The sequence below is a fragment of the Atractosteus spatula genome, chromosome 25, assembly GCF_055471065.1.
Source record: "Atractosteus spatula isolate fAtrSpa1 chromosome 25, fAtrSpa1.hap1, whole genome shotgun sequence".
NCBI classification, from domain to species: Eukaryota; Metazoa; Chordata; class Actinopteri; order Semionotiformes; family Lepisosteidae; genus Atractosteus; species Atractosteus spatula.
In genome coordinates, this window is record NC_142730.1 from 748953 (window position 1) to 770944 (window position 21992).

Here is a 21992-nt window from a genome sequence, read left to right on the forward strand (position 1 = left end):
GTGGGAGGTCGCAAGTTCAAACCCCTCATGGGGCTCTCCCTCTGAACACCCCTGAGCCAGGGACTGGGTCTACAGGCCAGCCATCAAGGCTGAACTCTGAGCCCTGTCCCAGCGGACCCCCCTAGAGTGAGGCTCCTGCAGCAGGAAGGGGACTGGGCTTGAGTCTTTGGCCTCGCATGGCTGGACCAGTGGATAGTGACAGCGGTCAGAGGTTTTCACTTCGCTGAGGGGGGGGCAGGTGGGCCTGACTTGACCACCATTGGAACTTTGATGCCCCAGGTGGATGGTTGCTGCTGTCTAGTCCGGTCGGGAACATAGTTTCTGTCTGGGGGGTGGGTGGAGAGTTCCCTGCCACACTAAATAAATGTGACAAAAGAATAAAATAAGTTTATTATAAAATAAAATCTTACAGTCTCATGGAAGAAAGTTTAAAATATTTCCATCTTTATGTTACAATACATTTTACTTTGAGCCGATAAGACAGCCGAAACCAAAATCTCATTAAAAACTGTACACATCCAGCATATATACAGATACACAAGCCCCACCCTGCCCCCTGCTCTCCCATCACCGTTCCCCGAAGGCACTAAATACAGGACACAGGGGCACGGCTGGTTTCAGAGGAGAAACGAAGATCCGTTCTTGCGGATGTGTTTAACGATCTCTCACATGAACTGCACACCCAGCTCTGCCAACACGGAGCGTTCCGAAGGAGGCAACATTGGCCCTGATGACACAACAAATCCTGGGATTCTCTGTCTCCAGAGCAGATGGAAATGGAACAAGTACAGCGAACAGGAAAGTTATTAGAAATGGGAAGGGAATAATGAGACCGGATGGGAGGGCAGTCTTCAGTAGAAGCGGACTAGCTCGGATGTCCACAAGTGACAGCATGATGTTGCAGGGCGACACCAGCCCACATCCCTCCCGCAGCTGCACAGAGCCCTCTCTCCCTGCTCGAGCGGTCTTGCAGTGGCGAATCCTTCATCAGCACGGAGCTATTCCCTTTCGGAATGGAAAGAGCCCTGAAACTGCTGGAGGAAACCCGTGACCAACCTTGCACGCCGAGGGAGGCTGGGTGGATCAGGCAGACGTGGGCTGCACTGTGCTCAAGTCCGGAGGCTTCCTGGATTTCCAGCTGGGAAGTTCTCTGCGCAGGGAGACGCAGTGACAACTGTTTCCAGCTGGGAGGAGAAATATGTGAGGATTTTCCGATTTCATCCCCGGTAAAACTCTGCTGGCCTTGAGCTCCATCCCTCAGCCCGCCCGGCCCCCCCAGCCCCTCCCCGTGCTCTAGATCCTGGTCATCTCCCGGATCCAGTCGCGCAGCTTGGTGATGCGGGTGTAGACGCCAGGCTTGTTCTTGCGGGCGCAGCCCTCGCCCCAGCTCACTATCCCAGCTTGGAACCACTTCCCACTGTCCTCTCGGCACACCAGCGGACCCCCGGAGTCTCCCTGCAGGGGGCGAGAGACGGAAAGACATTAGAACACACACAGACACCGATCCACCCCACCAGGTCTGCACACCGGAGCTCCAACCGGATGGAACAGGACCCGGAGCGCTGAGCCAGGTCCAGAGGTGACGTCGCTCCCCTGTGTAGGACTCCACCGCGCACTGGGGCCAGTCTACTTGCGCGGCAGAGTTAGACACTGTCTCGGAAGCGGCACTGAGCTTGCTCGGAAACCTGTAAGCAACCAGAATCGAATCCAGGCGAGGGCAGGGAGAGGCAGGTTACAGGGGCAAGAGCTCTCAGAGGCCCCCGGTAAAAGACAAACAGAGTATCTTCACCAGTTACTCGGTGTCTGTGCAGGTTAAGTCTGTAAACTGTGACACTGGTGCAAGGCTGTTATAGTAGCAGACAATGCAGGACAGCACATGCAGAACATGTGGGCTCGCAGGGGTGGAAAACCCCCCAGAGAGAGAAACCTCTGTGGGCCCCAGGCCTGTCCCTGGGCAGTGGATTCAGTCATTAATGGTTTGTTTTACATTAATTATGATAAATCATGGACAATCTCTCCAAACACATGTCATCAAAACACAATGCACCGAGAAGAGGCTTCACCGACATCAGCACGAAGTATCTGGCATGCTACAGGAACTGGTCAATAACTGTGGTTCAACACAGCAGGGGGTGCTATAAGCACACTATCACCCAGAAGCCTGTCTGGAGTGATACTGCAGATCTCTGTGCCAGGAAGTGCCACTCCTACCAGTGCCAAGCTCTTACCTGGCAGGCATCTACACCACCAGCCAGGTAGCCGCTGCACATCATCCGCGACGTCACCTGTCCTTCTGTCACCAGGTTGCACACGGTGTCATTGATGATCTTCACCTCCGCCTTCTGGAGGATCTGGGACACACGGCCTGCAGAGAGAGGGGTTAATACACGCTGACTGGACACTCCAGTACATTAACACTGCACTGAGAGAGAGAGGGGTTAATACAGACACACTGACTGGACACTCCAGTACATTAACACTGCACTGAGAGAGAGAGGGGTTCATACAGACACACTGACTGGACACTCCAGTACATTAACACTGCACTGAGAGAGAGAGGGGTTCATACAGACACACTGACTGGACACTCCAGTACATTAACACTGCACTGAGAGAGGGGGCGCTCACCTCCCTCCTTGAGGGCACCCCAGCCTGTGACCCAGCAGCCCATGCCAGCAGTGAAGACGTGTGTAGAGGCGGGCAGGCAGATGTGGTGGATGGTGCTGGTGAACTTCAGGGGCTCGCTCAGCTCCACCAGGGAGATGTCGTAGTCGTAGGTCATCTGGCTGTAGAAGGGGTGGGGGATGATGGACTTCACTTTGCGCACCTGGACATCCTCCATGTTGAACTGGTCCCTCATGCCGCTGTAGGTCTGCCAGTTCTGCGGCAGGAGGTACCTGGGGAGTGGGAGTGAGTGTCACAGGCCTGGCACAGGTCTCCGGTCAAGCCCTGGGCTTCCAACCGGTCGGCTCTGGAGCTCCTTCTCCACTTCTCCTTCTTGCCAAAACATTGTTTTTATTCTTTTATTTTTGAGCCTACCCCAGCAAGCAACGGGCACAAGGCAGGGTACAGTGGTACACTGGACAGGACACCAGTCCATTACAGGACACACACAGACACACATCAGGGCCAGTTTTCCCAGAAGCCAGTTAACCCACCAGCATGTCTCTGGACTGTGGGAGGAAATGCCAGGGAGAACATACAAACCCCCCAAACAAAATCAACAAGCAGAAATACTTATGGATTATGAACAAACATGGAGAAGATTGGATGTGAAATATTCTTTTCTGTTTCTGTCTTTGCTTTGGGGAATCCTAACTTGAGACAACCCAGAGGGCGAGACGCATGGCTTAACAAATTAGGCTCTGCTACCATCTAGTGACCAGCTCTGGTAGTGCAAGGAATACAGCTTGGTCCAGATGCATTGTGCAAGACAAGAGACGCCCACAGGGACCCGAGAGTTGCAGCCTTTCCCATTTTCCTGTCCTCAGCTCTATCATGTAGATTCCGGATGTGCGGAAGATAACTCACTCTGGCCGCGAGGTCTGGAAGCAGTGGGCGGCCGACAGCAGCCAGGTCTCGGACAGGATCGAGGCCCCGCACACGTGGCCGTTGGTCATGAAGTGGAGGCTGACCTGCCAGGGCCACTCCCCGATGTCGGCATCCGTGCCCCCCACAATCCGGTTGTGCTTGTAGGGTCGTTTCCCACAGTCTGATGGTGAGAGAGACAGACGAGGAAGGAGGGGGAGAGAGAGGACTGGGGGTCAGTGTTCCGGTGTTTTCCCCAGGATGTGCTCCGTTCCCTCAAGCCCACCCCCAGGACGCAGCTCTCACCGCAGTTCTCCTCGTCCGAGCCGTCCGAGCAGTCCTGGACCTGGTTGCACTCGGCGTTGGACTTGCTCACACACTGCCCGCTCTTGCACTTGAAGGAGAACTCGGTGCACACGTCCGTGTCCGGGGACGCACCTGGAGAGAGGGAGGGGATCAGTAAGAACACCACGCACCCCTGAACACAGCCCGCAGACCAGCTGAAGGTCATCAGGTATCAAGAGCAGTTAGACAGGACAGCCTCCGAGTCAAGCCCGCAGACTCCTGCAGGCTCAACAGCGAAACACAGACTACGGGGCCGCGCCGAGAAACACAGGAACAGGAGGCACCTCTTTACGCCGAGAGCTGCGGGAGTGTGGAACAAGCAGATGCCCTGGCGTAGCAGGATGAGACAGGAAGACTCCCCCATCAGGAGGGGGTGGTGGGAACTTACCCTTCTCGCAGGAGGCCTCGTCGCTGCCGTCCGAGCAGTCCTTCATGCCGTTACACTTCATGTCCAGGCTGATGCACCTGCCGTCCCCACACTTCATCTCACTCTGCTCGCAGCCTGGGGGGGCGGAGGAGTGCTGGTGAGATTACCGCAGAGGCGCCCCGAGACCTGGCAGGTCCCCGGAAGCCCCTGACCAACAGATCAGTTTGCTGCCACGTCTCTCCATCTCATCTCCCTTCTTATGCTTAATTCTCTCTCTAATCTCCCTCTTCTCCTGCTCCCTGTCCCTCCCCCACTCCTGCTCTCCCTGTCCCCGTCCCTCCCATACTCCTGCTCTCCCTGTCCCCGTCCCTCTCCCTCTCCCTCTCCACCGGTAGGGAACACCTACTGCAGCCTCTCTCGTCGCTGTTGTCCCCGCAGTCGTTGACGTGGTCGCACACCCAGTACTTCGGCTTGCACATCCCGTTGGCGCAGGAAAACTGGTCGGCGTCGCAGCCTGCGGACACAGGAGGGGGGGGGTGGGAACAGTCTCACTCCCAGCAGACACCCCGACATTCGCCCAGGGGTCACTCACAGTGGCTGCCCACCTGCTCCCGAACAGCTCGGGAAACAAAACCAAGCTCATGGTTTTAACAAACATGAACGAGGAAAACCTCGATTTCTTATAAGTTGCACCAGGAAAGGCTTCATTATGAAACTGCTCATGAAATATCTGCTCTCGTTTTTCCACAACAAACCCATTCAGCTCAGCCAGATACCTGATGCTACTAAAATCACCTGATTGTACATGTACTGTATATACAAAAACAGGAAGAATTTCCTGTATTTCTAACTTTTTTTGCTAAAATTTCAAAATAGAAGACTCCCATATTTTTAGTGGGAACAGGAAACGGAACAGAGGAACTTGAAAGTGCATCCTCAGAATCTGGTTTCCCGGGAATCGATTGGGTTCTCCCAGAGGGAGTTTCCTGGGGGCAATGGGCCGATGGGCAGAGGCTGGTTACTCACTGCACTTGACTTCGTCACTCATGTCCCCACAGTCGTTCCAGCCATCGCACTTCAGCTCCTTGGCAATACAGATCCCAGACGTGCAGGCAAACTGCCCAGGACAAGCTGCTCGGAGAGAGGGACAGGGAGAAGGAGAGAGTGCAGAGACTCCGATTACAGGGCGCAGACAACAGCTCCTCCCATCCACAATGACAAGCAATCGCAATCTAAGGTACAATTTCACTGCTAGCAGTCTGCAAGCAATCCAGGCTCATTCTTATCATCTGGGAAAGGCCAGAGATCTGAACCTGCTCCCCCCACAGCAATCTCGTGTGGAGCTTGAACTTCCCAAAGGCAGCGCTCCACACCAATGCCGACTAGATCTCCGTGTCTGTCCTCTGGACGGGCTGCAGATCGGCCCCCCCACGGCGAGCGGAGCCAATCGCCGGGCTCCTCTCGTCAGCAGGTACTCACGGTTGGCGGGGTCGTAGGCGTTGTAGGTGGCGGAGAAGCCCTTGTCCGTGTACGACTCGTCAGAATGGAACTTGATCTCCAGGGTGTGATTTGGGCTCGCCAAGGCCAGGAGAGAGCGTTCGCCACAGTACCTGACACAGAGGGGGGACAGAGCGAACTCCAGGTCACACAGATCTTTCCCAAGACTCTTGAAACAAAACTCTCTGTTAGACCAGGATGAAGACTGGGACCATCTCCTGGCCTATGGGGGAAAGTGCTTTCCCCACTTCCTGAATGTTTCATGTTCAGCGGCTACTTCTTCTCCGATGTGGCTGGTGGACAGGTGGACAAATTGGGATAGCCAGTTCTAATCCTGGCTGTGTTGGTGGGCATCTAGAAACCGGGACCCAGGTTTGGACAATGCCTAGCTTGGGAGAATTGAGCCAGCTGCCCAGTATTTCCACTCGGACCCACGTCCGCCCCCTCTGTCAGTGCGGAGCAGGAAGGCTCCTCCATCTCGCACCTCTCTCCTGCCCTGACAGAATGGGTGCAGTGATGAAGAGAGACCCCTTGAAATCCCAACAGGTGATTCCAAATCACACAAAAAAACTACTTTTGGTTGTAACCTGCTCCTAGTCAGGGGTCAATCGCCAAAGGAAAACGTCCTACGCTGTTAGAATGGTGCACTGTGGGAAACTCTTACTTCGTCCCCAGGATCTCGACATAGTCCTTCTGGCAGAGCCGCGTGTCCACTCCGGGCTCCTTCAGCCGGAACATGTCGAACTTCAGACGGATCTTCATTCCTACGGGAACCTGAAAGAGGGAGATGGAGAAAAGGGGAAAGAGTGAGAAGAAACGCTGCAGTAAAGCTGTAAGGGCAGCTTGATCAGTTATTCTGGAACGAGAGTCCTCTAAGGAAAACCAGGCTGTGGCAGGAGGAGGTGTCAGTGTTTGTGGACCAGTAGGGGTCGCTCTTTCCACCAGAACTTCCCAGCCTTTATTCCGGTATGGTGACACTGCTGTAGGAAGCAGTGTAGGGTGGCAAAGTGGCACAGTGTTTAGCATTGCAGCCTCACAGCACTGGGGTCATGGGTATAGTTCCTGGGGTGCTGTCTGTGTGGAGTTTGCATGTTCTCCCCATGTTCATGTGGCTTTTCTTCTGGTGCTGTTTCCCCCCACAGTCCAAGGAGAAACTAGGAGGGTAAAATCCACTCTGGTGTGTGTGTGTCCTGTGATGGACTGGTGTCCTGTCCAGGGTGTGTGAGTGTGTGTCTGTGTGTGTGTCCTGTGATGGACTGGCGTCTTATCCAGGGTGTGTGTCTATGTGTGTGATAGACTGGTGTCCTGTCCAGGGTGTGCCCTGCCTTGCTCCTGCTGCTTGCTGGGATAGACTCTAGCTCCCCCCTATGTTAGAGTGGCGAGATGGATATAGAGAAAAGTCAGAGAGCTGTCAGAGGCCCTGCCGTACCTCGATGGTCCACTTGCAGTCCAGGGCTGGGGGATAGAAGCTGGGGTAATGCAGAGAGCTGATGCTCCCATTCAGGTTTTTCAGAACCTCATCGTACACTGCAGACAGAGGAGGTCAAAGGTGAGATGGCGACCCCATGTTACACAGATCCTGCACATCAACAGAGGCCACAACAAGAGCTCTGCGCCTTGGTCCTCAGCTTGAAGAGCTTCAGACCTGCGCAGCGCCGTGGGTCTCATTGAGCCCAGGCAGTCGGAGAGGCGGTGGGCTACCTGTGGTCAGCGGGATGTGCTTGTACTCTGCAGTGAATCCCGGCCTCTGGATGGCACCATCTGAGATGAGGTTGACCAGCATGACGTTCGTGGAGGAGATCACTTCCAGGGGGTTGCTAGGTGGGCGCTGACCGCACTGCCTGTAGGACAAGGGCAAGGGGAGGTCTTAAGGCACATCCCAGTGTGCGGCAGAAGACAGGGAGGCTGGAAGGGACCACAAAACGGGCACACGTACTTCGTGATGGCCTGCGACTCGTCGGGGCTCAGCGAGTCGTAGATGAAGACGAAGTCGTTCTTGCAGTCGTCCTCCACGTGGAAGAAAGGGAAGGAGAGGTGGATGGCAGTCCCCTCGGGCCCCCGGATCTGCCACTGGCACCGCACTTTGGGAGGGTACATGTTGGGGTACCCAGGAGACTGGAAAGTCTGGACCTGATCGCCGGCCACCAGCATGTGGAAACACTCCTCTGGAGGAAAGACATCCAGGCAGGACGATCATGTTCCAGACACAGCTTGCGGGCATGCAGTGAAACCACCGGAGAGGGATTGGGATGGGGGGGATACTTACCACCTCTTGGGTTCCTGACCATCCTGGGGTCGGTCTCTGCAACCAGAAGACAAAGAGATTTTCTTTACCTCGCGAATCGGACGACAGTTCATCAGATAGAGTTTACTCGCGATGCAGCAGGATATCTCGCGACGCACAAACGGACAAAGCCCCCTCACCTGCCCCCTATCCCTGCTCCCCGACCTTCGTAAGGGCCCCGAGTTTAGCGTAAGTCAATTATGATTAAACCCCAAAAACAGTGGGAACATAAATACGACACAGCAAATACATGAAACGCTGGAGAGAGAGAGAATCGAGTGAGATGAATTTCACTCCGGCATGAGAGCGCTGGACACTGGGAGGCACCGCACTGCCCTGCTCTGCGCTACTCATTCACAGGGACAACCATGTCACTACTTGCTCTTTACATATCTCACGTAAAGCTTCCAAATTGAGAATTTTATAGAGATCAGACTGCCGCGAGTGGAGTCTTGCACAACCCGGGGAAGGAGACACATTCCACTGCGACTGCGACTGCGACCACTCTCACTCTCACTCGCACACACACACTCGCACACACACACTCGCACACACCGGAGACGCGTTGTGACGTCCCACGCTGCTGCACGGACACTCACCGGAAGCGGTGATGCTGCTGATGACGATCTCCTGCTTTCTGGATTTGCCCGCCTGCCTGATGCCGGCCCGCAGGACCTCTAGGACGCGCTGTTCTGAGAAATCGGGCAGGCTCTCCAGGGCGGAGGCCGGGATGTCGAACTGGGTCCAGTGATAGGCGATCACACTGCCCTTGCTGCAGAATGATCAAGAGCACAAATATCATCAGGGCCAGCGAGGCCTGGGAGGTTCTTTTACATTATAATATGATATATAGAAGATCACTTTATTGGCCATATACAGTACAATTTCTTGTATTAGGAATTTGTCTTTTCGCATACTCCAACTTGCTCTCCACGAGACACACAGACAGGGAGAGAAGCTGGGGGGTCAGAGCACAGGGTCAGCCATTTATACGGCGCCCCTGGAGCAGTTGGGGTTAAGGGCCTTGCTCAGGGGCCCACTGGAGTAGGATTCTTCTGCCGGCCGTGGGATTTGAACCAGCAACCTTCCAGACACAAGCGCAGATCCTGAGCCACAGAGCCACCACACCGCCCACTTTGACCACTAAGAGGCAAAACACAGCCGACTGGGAAGAGCTCAAGTCAAGAACATCTTCTCTGCTCAAGGTTAAAGGAGAACATTACAAGGGGGCTTAATTTAAAATTCCACGTCCTAAAAGGATCTACTCAAGACACGACAAGTCTTGAAAAACACAAAACAACCCCCCATCCCATCAACATCACCCCCCCAGGCAGCACACAGGTTACCTGAAGGCAGAAATGACAGACTTGGTGTAGTACTTGGACAGAAGGTCATCCTTACTGTAGGTTTCTTTTAGCTGGGGGTCACAAACAAGAAATGACAGAATTAGTTCACACAGGGAAATAGTCATTAAGATTTCCAGCCCACCCCCCACTCCAGACACACCCTGCTATGTCACAGGTTTATCTGGATAAAAACATTCTCAGAGCTTGAAAAACCAGTTCAACCATCAAATTATGACCTGCTGCCAAGTCAGGCTATACGGTCTGTTAAGTCACAGACAGGAAGGGGTGTGCTGCTCACAGGGAACTGCTTTCTGTTCCAAATGCACAATATTTAAACCAGAAAATCTGGAGGATCTGTGTTCTTTTTTGGGTTCTTGGTTTTTCGTTGTCAGATGAGGGAGCAGCCAGTTAAGAACGATTTTCTTGAACGCTTTCTTACGGTTTCTCAGGGCCTTGGCTTTGTCAGTCTGGACACTGCAACATGTCCCACACTCCTGCGCTGACACTCGGCCAGCACAGACGCCCTCCCGCCCAGCAGCAAGCGCCCGGAACTTTCCACTTTCAAAACAACAACAATTCACGCTGCTAGTGTTTTTGGCTCTTCGGGTTAACTGCTGAAATCCCAGAAGCTGTCTAGGGTCTGCAGGGAGACACTCTCACTATCTGGAGCACATTTTTTCATTGCATTCCCCTGATCAATACAAACGCAGAATACTGATCAAGCAATACAGACTAGAGCACAGGGGGGAGACTACAGAAAGTGCATTTAAACCAAAAACAGGAGGCACGATTTTACGCTTAGGGCGGTGGGAGTGTGGCACAAGCTGCCCAGCTATACCGATAACCTGATAAAACAGCTACTACTTCAACCAGCTAAGGCAGTACTTTATACAAAGAGGTGTGGGAGTTTGGAACTTGTTCCTGGGATAACAGCTGTACCGCCTCTCGTTTGCGACCCTTCTGACGTGCTCTGGAGTCGGCGGTGCTTGGCGAGGGCGGGACGGGCTCCCCTCACCATCTGCTGCAGCTCGTCGGCCAGCTGCATGAAGGCGGGGTCGTTGGCGTTCTCCAGCTGCTGGCTGTAGGCCAGGTTGGAGAGCACCATGTGGCCGCTGAAGACCCGCACGGCGTCCATCCTCGCGGGGCTGCCGGTGGCACCGCTGCTGGAGCCGTCGCCGCTGGGCCGGACTGCGGGAGAGATCCGGGCAGCAAAGTCAGACAGACGCTCAGCCAGAGAGACTCTTCCGACGCGGCACGGCGGCGGATTCACACGCGTACCCAGGAAGTACCACACGAGGATCCCGGCGACGGCGGAGAGGACGAGGACAGCCGCGAGCATGCCCAGCACCACCCCCGTCAGCTTCCTGGACGCCATCTTCTCCTTGTTGGTCAGGAAGGTCACCTGCTCGTGCCCGCCGTTCCTCGCCTGGGGACGGGAGACAAGCATCCTGAGTGGCTTCACCGACGACAGCTTGCCCGCAATGGGGGCTCCGCCACCGGCCCACTGGAATTCGTGAGTGTGAATTCGAAGTCAGTCCAGAACACCGGAGCTCTCGCTGTGCAACGAGCAGCCCCTCGCGCCTGCAGACAACTCGTTAACGAGCGCTACAGCAGCAGGGCAGACCAGAGATCTCTACGACGTTCATTAACAGACAAGGGATTCACTCTCCCAGCAGCCTCCAGCGACCACAGCCAGGCAGACAACGCAGGGAACAGTGTTGCCGTTACTGCGCGCTGTGAAGGGCGCTACACTCTCCTACTCCCCTGTGTGTCGAACATCAGGAGACTTCCACTGGGCCAGCCACACGAGTGACTCACCAGGCAGGTGCAAAACGCTGCGAGCAGGAGGACCTGGGAGAGTCCATACCCAGACCTGCCCGAAACTGAACCCAGAGACCCCGGGCCCTTCACAGAAGTTCATCAGAGTTTCCAGAGAACTGACCTCCACGAGACAGGAAGGAAAAGAATCAAAGCTTCATTGAATCACAGTGGGTACTGATCTAGAACACACCACATTTTAAGGACAGCCATGGACCTTGCTTTCTCCTCCCCAATCACGAGCAGTCAGGATCTCGGAACACACTGTACACTGCCGTCGGCTTTAAAACCTGCCCGACCGGTTCTGCAGCTTCCCACAGTAAACTTCCAGCAGGTGTGTCAAACCACAGTGTACTCCTCACATGAATTCCCTACATCCCAGACTCCGGCGGTCAACATCCGGACAAGAGCCCCTGATGCATGAACACAGACTGGACTGGGGCAGGACTGCGAGTAAACACGCACACGCACGCTTGCACACAGCTCAGTCCTCCGGGCTGTTAGTGAGAGTTTCAGCGCAGTTTCAGTGCTCGTGACTCAGGACAGCCTGGAGTCTGACGAGTGGGGAGGGGTGAATCGAGAGGAAGCGAACGCAAGCTCACCGAATACTGCATGTTTGTCATTTCTCCCTTTCAACATCCTCTGAAACAGTCCAGCGATTAATACCCCCCCAGTGACAGATCTCCAGGGAGAACATGGTTAAAGGCTCACAAGAGGCTCCGAGTGTCCCTGAGCCCAGCGGTCAGGGGACAGAGGTCAGGCGTGCCGGCCGGACGAACCCTCACCCCCACCCCCAGCCCAGCCTCCACACACTTGAATCTGAAAGCACGACTGACATTGTGCCATGTGATCATGGAGTATCCTACAAGAAAGGGTTTGCACGCAGGTCTGGGATGAAAACCGGATGCTGCAGAAGCCCGAAAGGTAACACCTTCTTCTCATACTCCGCATTCCACAGTCTGTCGAGGAAACGGCGGAATTCTCCTCCGAATTTCTGGTTCTCGGATGAGTCTGCACCGTGCAGCTCAGCTGCCTCCCACAAGTATTGACTTCCAGCCCACCTACTCCTCCTTACTTCTGCCCGGGAAAGGCGGATTCTCAGCTCTCGGATCAGCATTCCAGTCTCTTATCTCCCACATGGAATAAGCAGCACCTGCCCCCCCCCCCTCACCCCCAACACCCCCGTCAGGCTGCACGCCCCGACTCCAGAGTCAGGGGGCTCCAGATCCGCAGGTTTCCCATCTTCCCTGCACACGTGGGCTGGGCATTCCCACTTGCACAAGAACTCCCAGCTCCTACACGCCTTTCCCAAGAGGATCAGGCGAGGCGTGTTCCACAGGGTCAGGGTTACTAATGCTGGTTCACGGACTGGCTGTCTGAAACATGAGCAAACGATCCTGTACAGCAGAAAGAACGACAACCTGGGCACATCGAGCATCGCTGGGGTGTCATCACACGCAGAGGGAGACCAGAGACCAGGGCAGCACACTGCCTCACAGAGCTGGGGGCCCAGTGCACTTCCTGGGGTGTCATCCACATGGAGTTTATATGTTCTCCTCAGGTTTGTGGGGGCTGGTAGGTTAATTAGCGTGTGTGTGTCCTGTGATGGACTGGTGTCCTGTCCAGGGTGTGTGAGTGTGTGCCCTGTGATGGACTGGTGTCCTGTCCAGGGTGTGTGAGTGTGTGCCCTGTGATGGACTGGTGTCCTGTACAGGGTGTGTCTGTGTGTGCCCTGTGATGGACTGGTGTCCTGGCCAGGGTGTGTGTGCCCTGTGATGGACTGGTGTCCTGGCCAGGGTGTGTGTGCCCTGTGATGGACTGGTGTCCTGGCCAGGGTGTGTGTGCCCTGTGATGGACTAGTGTCCTGGCCAGGGGGTACCCTCCCTTGTGCCCATTGCTTCCTGGGATATCCAGCTCCCCCGCAGCCCTGAACTGGATGAAACAGATGAGACTCGTCCCCCAACCCCACCCTCACCCTCACCCTCACACACACACACACACACACACACACACACACACTTTCCTACTGACTCTCATTCAATTGTATTTACTGGTCTCTGCTTTCTGGGGTGGAACAAGTGTGCAACAGGTGACGCTGACCAGCCACGGTGTCAAGACGACAACCTGTCTTGTTCAACGAGCAGCTGAATGAGATGCCTGGACCCTTTAGCTGTTAAATACAGAGTGCGGAAAATAAGCCAAATGACCCCTCTTGTTCGTGATCTTTGCGACACACAGACTACAGTACACCACACCGCCTCAGCGGCTTCAGCGTGCAAGGCCGAGAACACGATCAATCCTCTGCGACATTCACCCTTCCAGGGTATTTATTCTCACAGGCCAATGCGTTTCTTGTCAATTTTCGTCACCACCTTTCGTGGGGCAGAGCAGGTGCGTCAGAGACACTGTACCGCGGACTCCAGGGGTGTCAGAGTGTCCTCTTACTCTCTGATATATACAGTACAGGAGGTTAAGATCATTTGGAACGGATAACTCAAAACATTCGCTTCATCAGAGGTGCATTCACCTGGTTTTACATGTATGCAGTTCATCCGAATAACTGCACTCAGTGCTCCAGTGGAACAAAACCCAACGACACCGGACAAGCCTGAAGAGTCAGCACTGGACCCGCCCAGAACCACGTGTGAAATTCCGTTTAAACAAATTCACAACCGCATGTCTGGTTCCACAGGAAACTACAGGAATTGTTCACGACAGGAAGCCGACATCAAAAAAATTAACATCAACATGAAAAAAAAAGTTAAAATCGTCTTTGAATAAAGCAAATCAAATTTACTGCATTAGTAAGGTTCCCTTTTGTATGCATTAACGGAACAAAAGCAGCCTGTCATCTGTTGACGCCCACGTCCTATTGCGAATTACCGTTGCCCCCACCATGATGAATCTTAACACTTTTTATATTCGTTTCTGCAAAACGGACAACTATATGAGCTTACAGTTTACAAACTGTTCTAATCCGGTTTAAACTAGCGTCAGCCTGAACCCGGCAACATTCTGTGAAAAACCTTGACACAAACAGCTCCAAAAGCACCCCACACCCCACAGACTCGCACGGGGCGCTGTTCTGCTGTCACTCCTCATCAGCCATCAGGCGTCTGCCGGGGTCCGAGCAGACAGATGCAGACCACCGAACAGGCGCTTAAACGGACAGTGGCGTCAGACGAAGCCGTCAGAGCCAGCGGCTGCGCGGTCCAGAACCGACCCAGCTTCCTCTCTGAGTTAAAGAGTTCAGAGTAGTTCAGGTGTGGAGCTGCGTCAGCATGCGTAGGCTTGCAAAGGAACAAGTAACAGGTGTATTCCCTGCTGAAAAAAGAAGAAAGAAAACACAACGTTTCGGCCGTGGACCCTTCTTCAGGTGTCAACCTTCACCACATCTGAAGAAGGCTCCACGGCCGAAACGTTGTGTTTTCTTTCTTCTTTTTTTCAGCAGGGAATAAACCTATTACTTGTTCCTTTAAAGGTTTAAAGACAGCAGACCAAGAAACCAGAGTCCGACCTGGAAAAGGACTTGTCGACACGCATTTACTTTTCGTCGAAATAGCTCTTACCTACACCTGCCGCTGCCGCGCAGTGAGCTGAGAGCACATTCGGCAAGGCCTTTCTACGGCTGAGACAGGAAACACGTGAATAACATGTTGAGGCCAGGCCGTGTTGAAACACACGGCAGATGTGTCAATCCGATTTCAAAACACAGGCGGGCCCGGACAGGCCCGGGGCGTCCAGCTCATCGGGAAAAACATCAACTTCCCACCCGCACGACCGGAGGAAGAGGAAGATTATCCGAGAGAGACCTGTTGAGCCTGTCAGCCTTTGCTGTTTGGCCTCTAAATAAGTTTGGAAGCAAAGAAATAAAACATAATTTAACAACCATCTAAGGCCAACTTAAAGAAACTAGGCCAAGTAATATTAACAGGTTGTGGGGGTTTGGACTCGTAACCTCCATGTAAAACAGGACAGGACCTGAACCACCGGACCAGCTGTCCTCCCGGTGTAACAGGACTGGACCTGAGCCACCGGACCAGCTGTCCTCCCGGTGTAACAACACTGGACCTGAACCCTTGGGAATTGACATCCAGATTGCATGAGCATCTATGTTAGACCCTGCTTCACACCCACAAGGCCCAGCTGTCTGGGGCAGTTGGGCCTGGGCCTCCTGTGTCTGCTGCTGGTGTTGTACCACACCCACATCCTGACTGTCAAAGCACCCTGGGGAGCAGAGCAGTGTCAGCACCACTCTTATCTTGAATCATCTTCTCTGATCTTCAAAGAGACTCTTCTACAGTGGTTATTTGCCTACAGACCCGCTAGGACTTTGGCGGGCTTGCCTGACATTCCGGCCTCCACCCTCTGAGCTCTACAGGAGAGGCCAGGGTGGTCTGAGCTACAGCAGGCCGACGCTGCTTCAAATGCAGCTACTAGGAGAACCCCAAACCCCTCCCTGGGGAGACGAACGGGGGTGGAAAGAGGGTCCGACCACAGGCCTGGGGTCACGAGTTCATGACCGACCGTGACCCCAAGTTACCTCCCAGAGGAGCCCCCCTGCCCTGCGGTCAGGAGTCTCTGCCAGGAGCCGGGTCATCACAAAACACCAGCTGGGGAAAGTGTGAGCTGAACACCAGAACAACATACGATGATACAAAACGGCTTACGCCAAGCTCTTAGAGTCAAACCTCTGTGACCCAATTCTTCAGTGTATCAAAGCACATTCGATCGCAGGAAGCAAACACCTCATCCCTGCGATCGACTCTCACCTGACCAGTTGTCTTTCAGCAGCTGGTCAGGTGACCGAGGGCAGCAGCTCATTCCCCACAGCTTTCTGGGAAATGTAGTCCAGACAAGGGCTGCCCTCTTAAACTACCCAATGAAAACATGTGGAAAATCAGACTTCACGCATCGCATCTCATTCACAAAACACGGTGCTTCACATCCTAGCTAGTTTCTTAAAGGATTCAGGGGAAATGTCCAGGAGATTTAATCTCAAGCTGTGACTCATCCCATCCACTGCAATACAACACCTCAGTCTTTAGCACAACCAGCTGCTGGGGTTTCTGAACTGGAGATCAACAGGTTCAGAGGACAGGGCAGAGGAAAGGGAGGAGAGACACTGGGCATCTCATCACAGATACATGAAGAGTGTTGCTGTGCACAGTGGAATTTAAGCATTTATAAAATGCTGAATTTTCAGCCTGGAACCCAGTACTCCATGAAAGCGGGCTGGGCTCTCATCACGCATGTGACAGTACAACACCTGTCCAGCAGTCCGTCCCGATGAACACGAGCCCCCAGTGCCCCCGGCCGGAGCCCGCACAGCCCTGACCCAGTTCTACAGGACAGGCCCGCTGGGCTCCATGACTGAGGATCTGTTCCATATTTCAGACAGCCTTCAAGGACCACAGTTTCATCAACTGGGCACATTCATTCACTGACCGCTAACTTAGTCTCAGTCTTTAGAAATGGACGATTTAGGTCCACTATAAAACCCCAATACTGGACTGGAGCTGCCGTTGTCCAGGCGTATCAACACAAACTCGCTCATATTTTTAAAGAACAGAGAGCCCAGGGCGAAAAGGACATGTTCTCTTTTTATAGGTGCGGAAGTTGAACGAGCTTTTGAGCACCGAGGCGCACATAAATGAGAGACTCGCAGAACCAGATTCGAGCGTAGATCCCAGAGTCGGAATGTATTATTTTTTTAGCTACAAAACCTCCTGGAAGCTGACTGTGTCACGGGTGCCCTGTGTAGTTCTTTACCCGGGCCGCCGTGTCAGTACCTGTCTGACGAGCCCGGGGCGGTCGCTGTGCTCGAGCAGCCCTGCGCTCTGTTAATCATTGCAAACGATCTACACCGGGAAACTACTCCAGCTCGCTGCTTCTCCACTCCAGAGACCCTCCGATTCGGCATTCACACCAAAAAAAATCACCACTGATTCATCTTGGTAATGATGATAATCATTCATCATCCTGTTACGCAACTTTTTCTCTAGAAAAGAAATATCCTCCCACACGACTGAACAGCGTGTGAGGGAGACGCTGCGTATACTGGCTACATTTAGACCTCCTCCGTTTGTTTCTGCCGGTTGGGAACGCGAATATTGTCAAGCCAAGTTAACGCTTGACATCACGGGGAGTTTAAAGAAACACCTTTACAGCGCTCGAGTCACGCAAAGCCTCGGTTGTTTTGAGTTTCGCTGGTCAAGTCAGGAAGGTCATTTTAAACACTTATTTAATACGGCGACACAGATTAATGGAGGTGTAAATTTCGATTTCTGAATGGCTGATCTCTGAGGACCAGGTGATATTTGCTCTACCTGCCCTCCACTCGTGATAATAACCTCACTCCCCTGAAGCACCAGCGCTGAGTGACGGGGAACCTGGTCACTTTCAGGGGTCCCCCCCTGCTCGGACCTCATCTTTACCCGCGTCTGTTCACAAACCGAACGACACGCCTCTTTTATAAAAACAGAAAAGTTAGAAGTTAGAAACAAACTCAAACGAGTAAACCAAAAACACACTTACTTCCGACTGAAACCGCACGGCGGAACTCATTCTGGCCGCTCGGGGAGGGTGGCTCTCGGTCGAGTCGCTTATGCAGTCTTTCCGCAATTCAGCGCTGCACCCCGAAACTCGTCTCCCCGAAACCTCCTGCCCGGGGACCGGGGGAAGTCAGGCGCAGCTGGATAAGTAGTAAGTCGCAAACGTGTGCGCAGACAGACGCTCACGCCCCCCGAGGAGCGCGGACGGGGGGACGCTCTTCGTGTCAGGTGGGGTGCTGCAGGTGTGGAGCTCAGCGCTGGCGGTGCGGTCGCGAGGAGCTCTGGGTGACGAGTCCGCGGCCGGGCTCCGGTGTGCGCGAGCCGTACCTGCCGCGCAGGCGTGTGAGGTCATCGCGCTGGCGCTCGCCCTCACGCGCGCGCCCCACCCGGGACTCTCCTGTGACGTATTAACCCCCCCCGCCACTCTCACAGCCTCCTAGAAAAGACCGGTCGTCTTTTCTTCTTTTTAAAAGTACAGGGTCCGGCTCGACCCACGTCTGTGATCAGCTGTCCCATGAGCGCTACCGCTGTCACCAGCGAGGAGAGCTCGTGTGGAGCTGCCCGGCCGGCACTCTGGCTGCCCTCCAGACCCCAGGTCAGCTCCTGGGGTCAGTTAACTCTGAACGATAACAGGCTGGGTGGTCCGACTGGCTCCTCTTGTTTGTAACCTTTCTTATGTTCTTATGTTAATAGTAATAATAATAATAATAATAATAATAATTGCTTACACTTATATAGCGCTTTTCGAGACACTCCACTCAAAGCGCTTTACAGGTAATGGGGATCCCCTCCACACCCACCAGTGTGCAGCCCCACCTGGATGATGCTCCAGTCCGCTCCCCACACCCCAGCTCTCAGTGGGGAGGAGAGCTGATGGAGCCGGTTCAGAGAGGGGGGTTATGAGGAGGCCATGATTGGTAAAGGCCAGGAGGGAATTTGGCCAGGACACTGGGGTTACACCCCTACTCTTCTCGAGAGACACCCTGGGATTTTTAATGACCACAGAGGGTCAGGACCTCGGTTTTACGTCTCATCCGAAGGACGGCGCCTGTCTACAGTACAGTGTCCCCGTCACTATACTGGGGCATTAGGACCCACACGGACCGCAGGGTGAGCGCCCCCTGCTGGCCCCAACTAACACCTCTTCCAGTTCTTATATCTTTATTAGTGCTGTGTGTCGCAGTGTGGGGATTTTCGACGCTGGGGTCCGCTGTACTGTTTGAAATTGTGCCCGTCTTCGCGAGGGGTCGATGTCTGTGTGTTGCGTGGTGTAGAACACAATGCAGCTCTCTCACTGACTAAGGCGGAAGCTGGTGATGTGAACCACCGAACAATGGGACTTGTGGGCTCTTTCACGCCGACACGCGTCGCACCGCGTAGACGCCGTCACGATGAATGAAATCGGGGGTCACGGGCGTGTCGTCGTGTAGTAGCATCGCCCCCCAAATTCCCAGGCATCTCGCGCGGCCGTCCTCGCGCCTGCTGGGGCCGTGGCCACGCGGAACGGCGGACCGGGAGTTTTACCCAGGTCGCTGGCACGTTTTAAGGGGCAGTTTACCTTCTCAGGTGATCATGAATTATCTCACGTCTGTCTGCGTGCAACACTCACTGTTACCGAGAGGACGTCGGCTGTAGTTGAGGTCTGCAGTTCACAAATTAACGATGAGTCACACGCTGGAAAAATACATGACAAAAATAGACAAAAACAATTATAATCTATAAATATAAATGATAACAGACTGTCGAAAGTGACTAAACCTGATTTAGGACGACCACCTGCCGACGGAGCTGTGGCTGAGGACTTTGTAATCAGTCCAGTGAAACCGCCCTACCAGTGCTGAACAGATAAACGGCTCCAGCGCAGGAAAGAAATTAAAGGAGAAAAAAGAGATTTTGGATTTTCTAACAGGTCGGTCACAGCGGGTTCTTATAAGAAATACATTTTCAAGCGAAGTCGTTTTAAATACTGGTGTTCTGCCGCTTTACTATTTTCCATCTATATGAATGAAATGCAAATGCAGGGAACCTGGTTACTGGGGCCGCTGGAGAAGGGCTGGAGAATCGCTCCGGGCAGATCAGTGAACTGGAAGGGGGTGCGACTCCAACGTGCTTCATGAACCCCCACAGCTGGCTGCTGGTGACAGCAGTCTGTTAGACGTTCAGCCTCTCTCCCTTATTGGTCAGTGCCTGTGGGAGGTTGTTCAGGGTTTCAAACACCTTGGACAGTTACACATGAACTTTTAAACTTTGCAGACAGCACCAGTTGGAAGTAAGTCAAAACACATCCAAATACTGCCACGCAAGTCAGATATAAGTCAAGACACTGCTTGCACACAGCCGCTATCTAAATGCTGCTACCATGTTGCTTTGACTTCTCGTCTTCTTTGTCTCCAAATAACTGTGATGCCATTTTCTCTGTCATCTGTCATGTCATTTTGTCCTGTGAGGAACACGCAAGCAAGCTTTCATTGGGCTCAGGTACACAGGACAATAAACTTGATCTTGAACCCTTGCATTTTTAAGAAGGCTAGTCAGCGTATATTTTGATCAGGAAGCTGAAAGGGTTTGGGGTGAGTCACAATGGGTGTACAGAGGGTTTATAGAGTGTGAGCCTGAGCATTAGGAGTAAAGGCAGTGAGACGGAATTGTTAATACTGCTAGGAAAGTGATTGGTTGACCACAGAAGCAGCTTAAAGTGCTGTTTTGTACTGCAGTTCAAAGAAGAGCTCAGCTCGTCCTGGACGACCTCTCCCTCCCTCCTCACTCCTACCTCCAGCTGTACCTTCAGTCAGGTGGTTTAGGAAGCCTGTGGGCGAGAGACATGTCCCCCAGGAACCCTTCATTCCCTGTGCAGTGGGAATATTAAACACAGCTCAGTGACTGTGTCCTCTGTGAAGCTATCGGATTAGTGTAACAGTGGAGTAACATGGCCAGGGCCAGATGTGTGTGCAGTATGTGTGTTGTCGGATGGTAAGGACTGTCGTTTGTTTTTAACGTGTATTTATTTTAACATGTATTTATATACTGTATTGTTGAGTGGTATTTGTGTTCTGTAGTTGTTTATGGTGATGTCAAAGACAAATTTCCACCCTTCTGAATGCACAATAAAGTTGTATAAATGCAACACAATGAAACTCTGTCTAGATTTTTAGTTAAGCACAGAAAGGCCTGCAGGGGGCAGTGTAGTTCAGTGGGTAAGTCTCTGGACTCATGCCTGGGTTGGGGGTTCGAGCACCAGCTGCAGACACGGCTCTTGTACCTAGAGTGAGGTACTGTACCCCATTGCTCCAATCCACCCAGCTGTGTAAATGGGGAGCCAGCATTGCTGGACACAGACACAGGCAGAATGGCTGCCCAGAGAGGACAGACTCAGTGACCACAGTGGACACAGACACTCGACATAGGCAGACCTGGCTGTCCACAGAGAGGACAGGCTCAGTGACCACAGCCTGAACACAGACTCTTGACACAGGCAGACCTGGCTGTCCAGAGAGTGGACAGGCTCAGTGACCACAGCCTAAACACAGACACTGGACACAGGCAGACTGGCTGTCCAGAGAGAGGACAGGCTCAGTGACCACAGCCTGAACACAGACACTGGACACAGGCAGACTGGCTGCCCAGAGAGAACAGGCTCAGTGACCACGGCCTGTCCTCTCTGTCCATACAGAAAGCTGCAGGCTCATCATCAGCGTGTCCTTCCTTGTCTGAGGTGCTAGACACAGCGCTGTTTTAGACTCAACTGTTTCAGCCCACAGATCGTGCATTTGCTTTATTGTCTAACTGTCATAAACCTCCACGCACCCACCCTATTCCTGAAACTTCGTGCTGATCTCGATAGGGAACCGAACCTCAGCCTGACTATGGCCCGGTGTTGCTGGGGCACACGGGTCAGTCCTGGGCCGCTGGTGTTATATTCAGGATGAGTTCATCATACGACGCTCCTAGAGAATAATTTTTACTTCGTAAAACGTGTGTCTGTGAGTGCTGCGTGCTTACGTTTTATTTTCTGAGAGCAGAGTATCATGGGTCGGGTAAGAAAACGAAATTCTCAATTTTGTAGTTGCCAGCGCTGTTGTCATTCCGCTGAAAGCAATATATCTGTGTATAGGAAGCTCCCCGGTATGTTTCATTCGTTGTCAGAACGGTTGCGGTCAGGAAATGTCGAAAATTCGTGTAACACAAGCTGCCCACGCGGACCGTCCACGGTGAGAAAAGCACGCCGGAGTGGGGGGGGGGGGGGCATGGGGGTG

At 53.4% G+C, this 21992-nt stretch overlaps 1 protein-coding gene across 1 annotated transcript; it reads right to left on the reverse strand.

Annotated features, from left to right (window-relative positions):
* Positions 1-375: 375 nt before the first annotated feature.
* st14 (ST14 transmembrane serine protease matriptase) lies at positions 376-18136 on the reverse strand. The gene is made up of 19 exons (XM_088904953.1): positions 17723-18136; positions 10646-10793; positions 10383-10555; positions 9368-9438; positions 8621-8793; positions 8004-8039; positions 7674-7902; positions 7439-7578; positions 7167-7264; positions 6402-6511; positions 5720-5850; positions 5267-5371; positions 4647-4754; positions 4262-4375; positions 3835-3966; positions 3532-3712; positions 2629-2897; positions 2229-2365; positions 376-1455 (listed from the first exon to the last, which is right to left on the reverse strand). Exons 1-19 carry the CDS (start codon positions 17750-17752, stop codon positions 1294-1296), a joined length of 2547 nt encoding a protein of 848 aa, XP_088761079.1. The 5' UTR covers positions 17753-18136; the 3' UTR covers positions 376-1293.
* Between the last annotated feature and the right edge of the window lie 3856 nt (positions 18137-21992).

Coding starts and splice junctions, on each gene's coding strand:
- st14 (XM_088904953.1), bottom strand. CDS start 17,752: ATGAGTTCCGCCGTGCGGTTTCAGTCGGAA. Junction 6,512..7,166: donor ACTGCAAGTGGACCATCGAG/GTACGGCAGGGC, acceptor TCCCTCTTTCAG/GTTCCCGTAGGAATGAAGAT. Junction 5,851..6,401: donor GTCGAGATCCTGGGGACGAA/GTAAGAGTTTCC, acceptor CCTCTGTGTCAG/GTACTGTGGCGAACGCTCTC.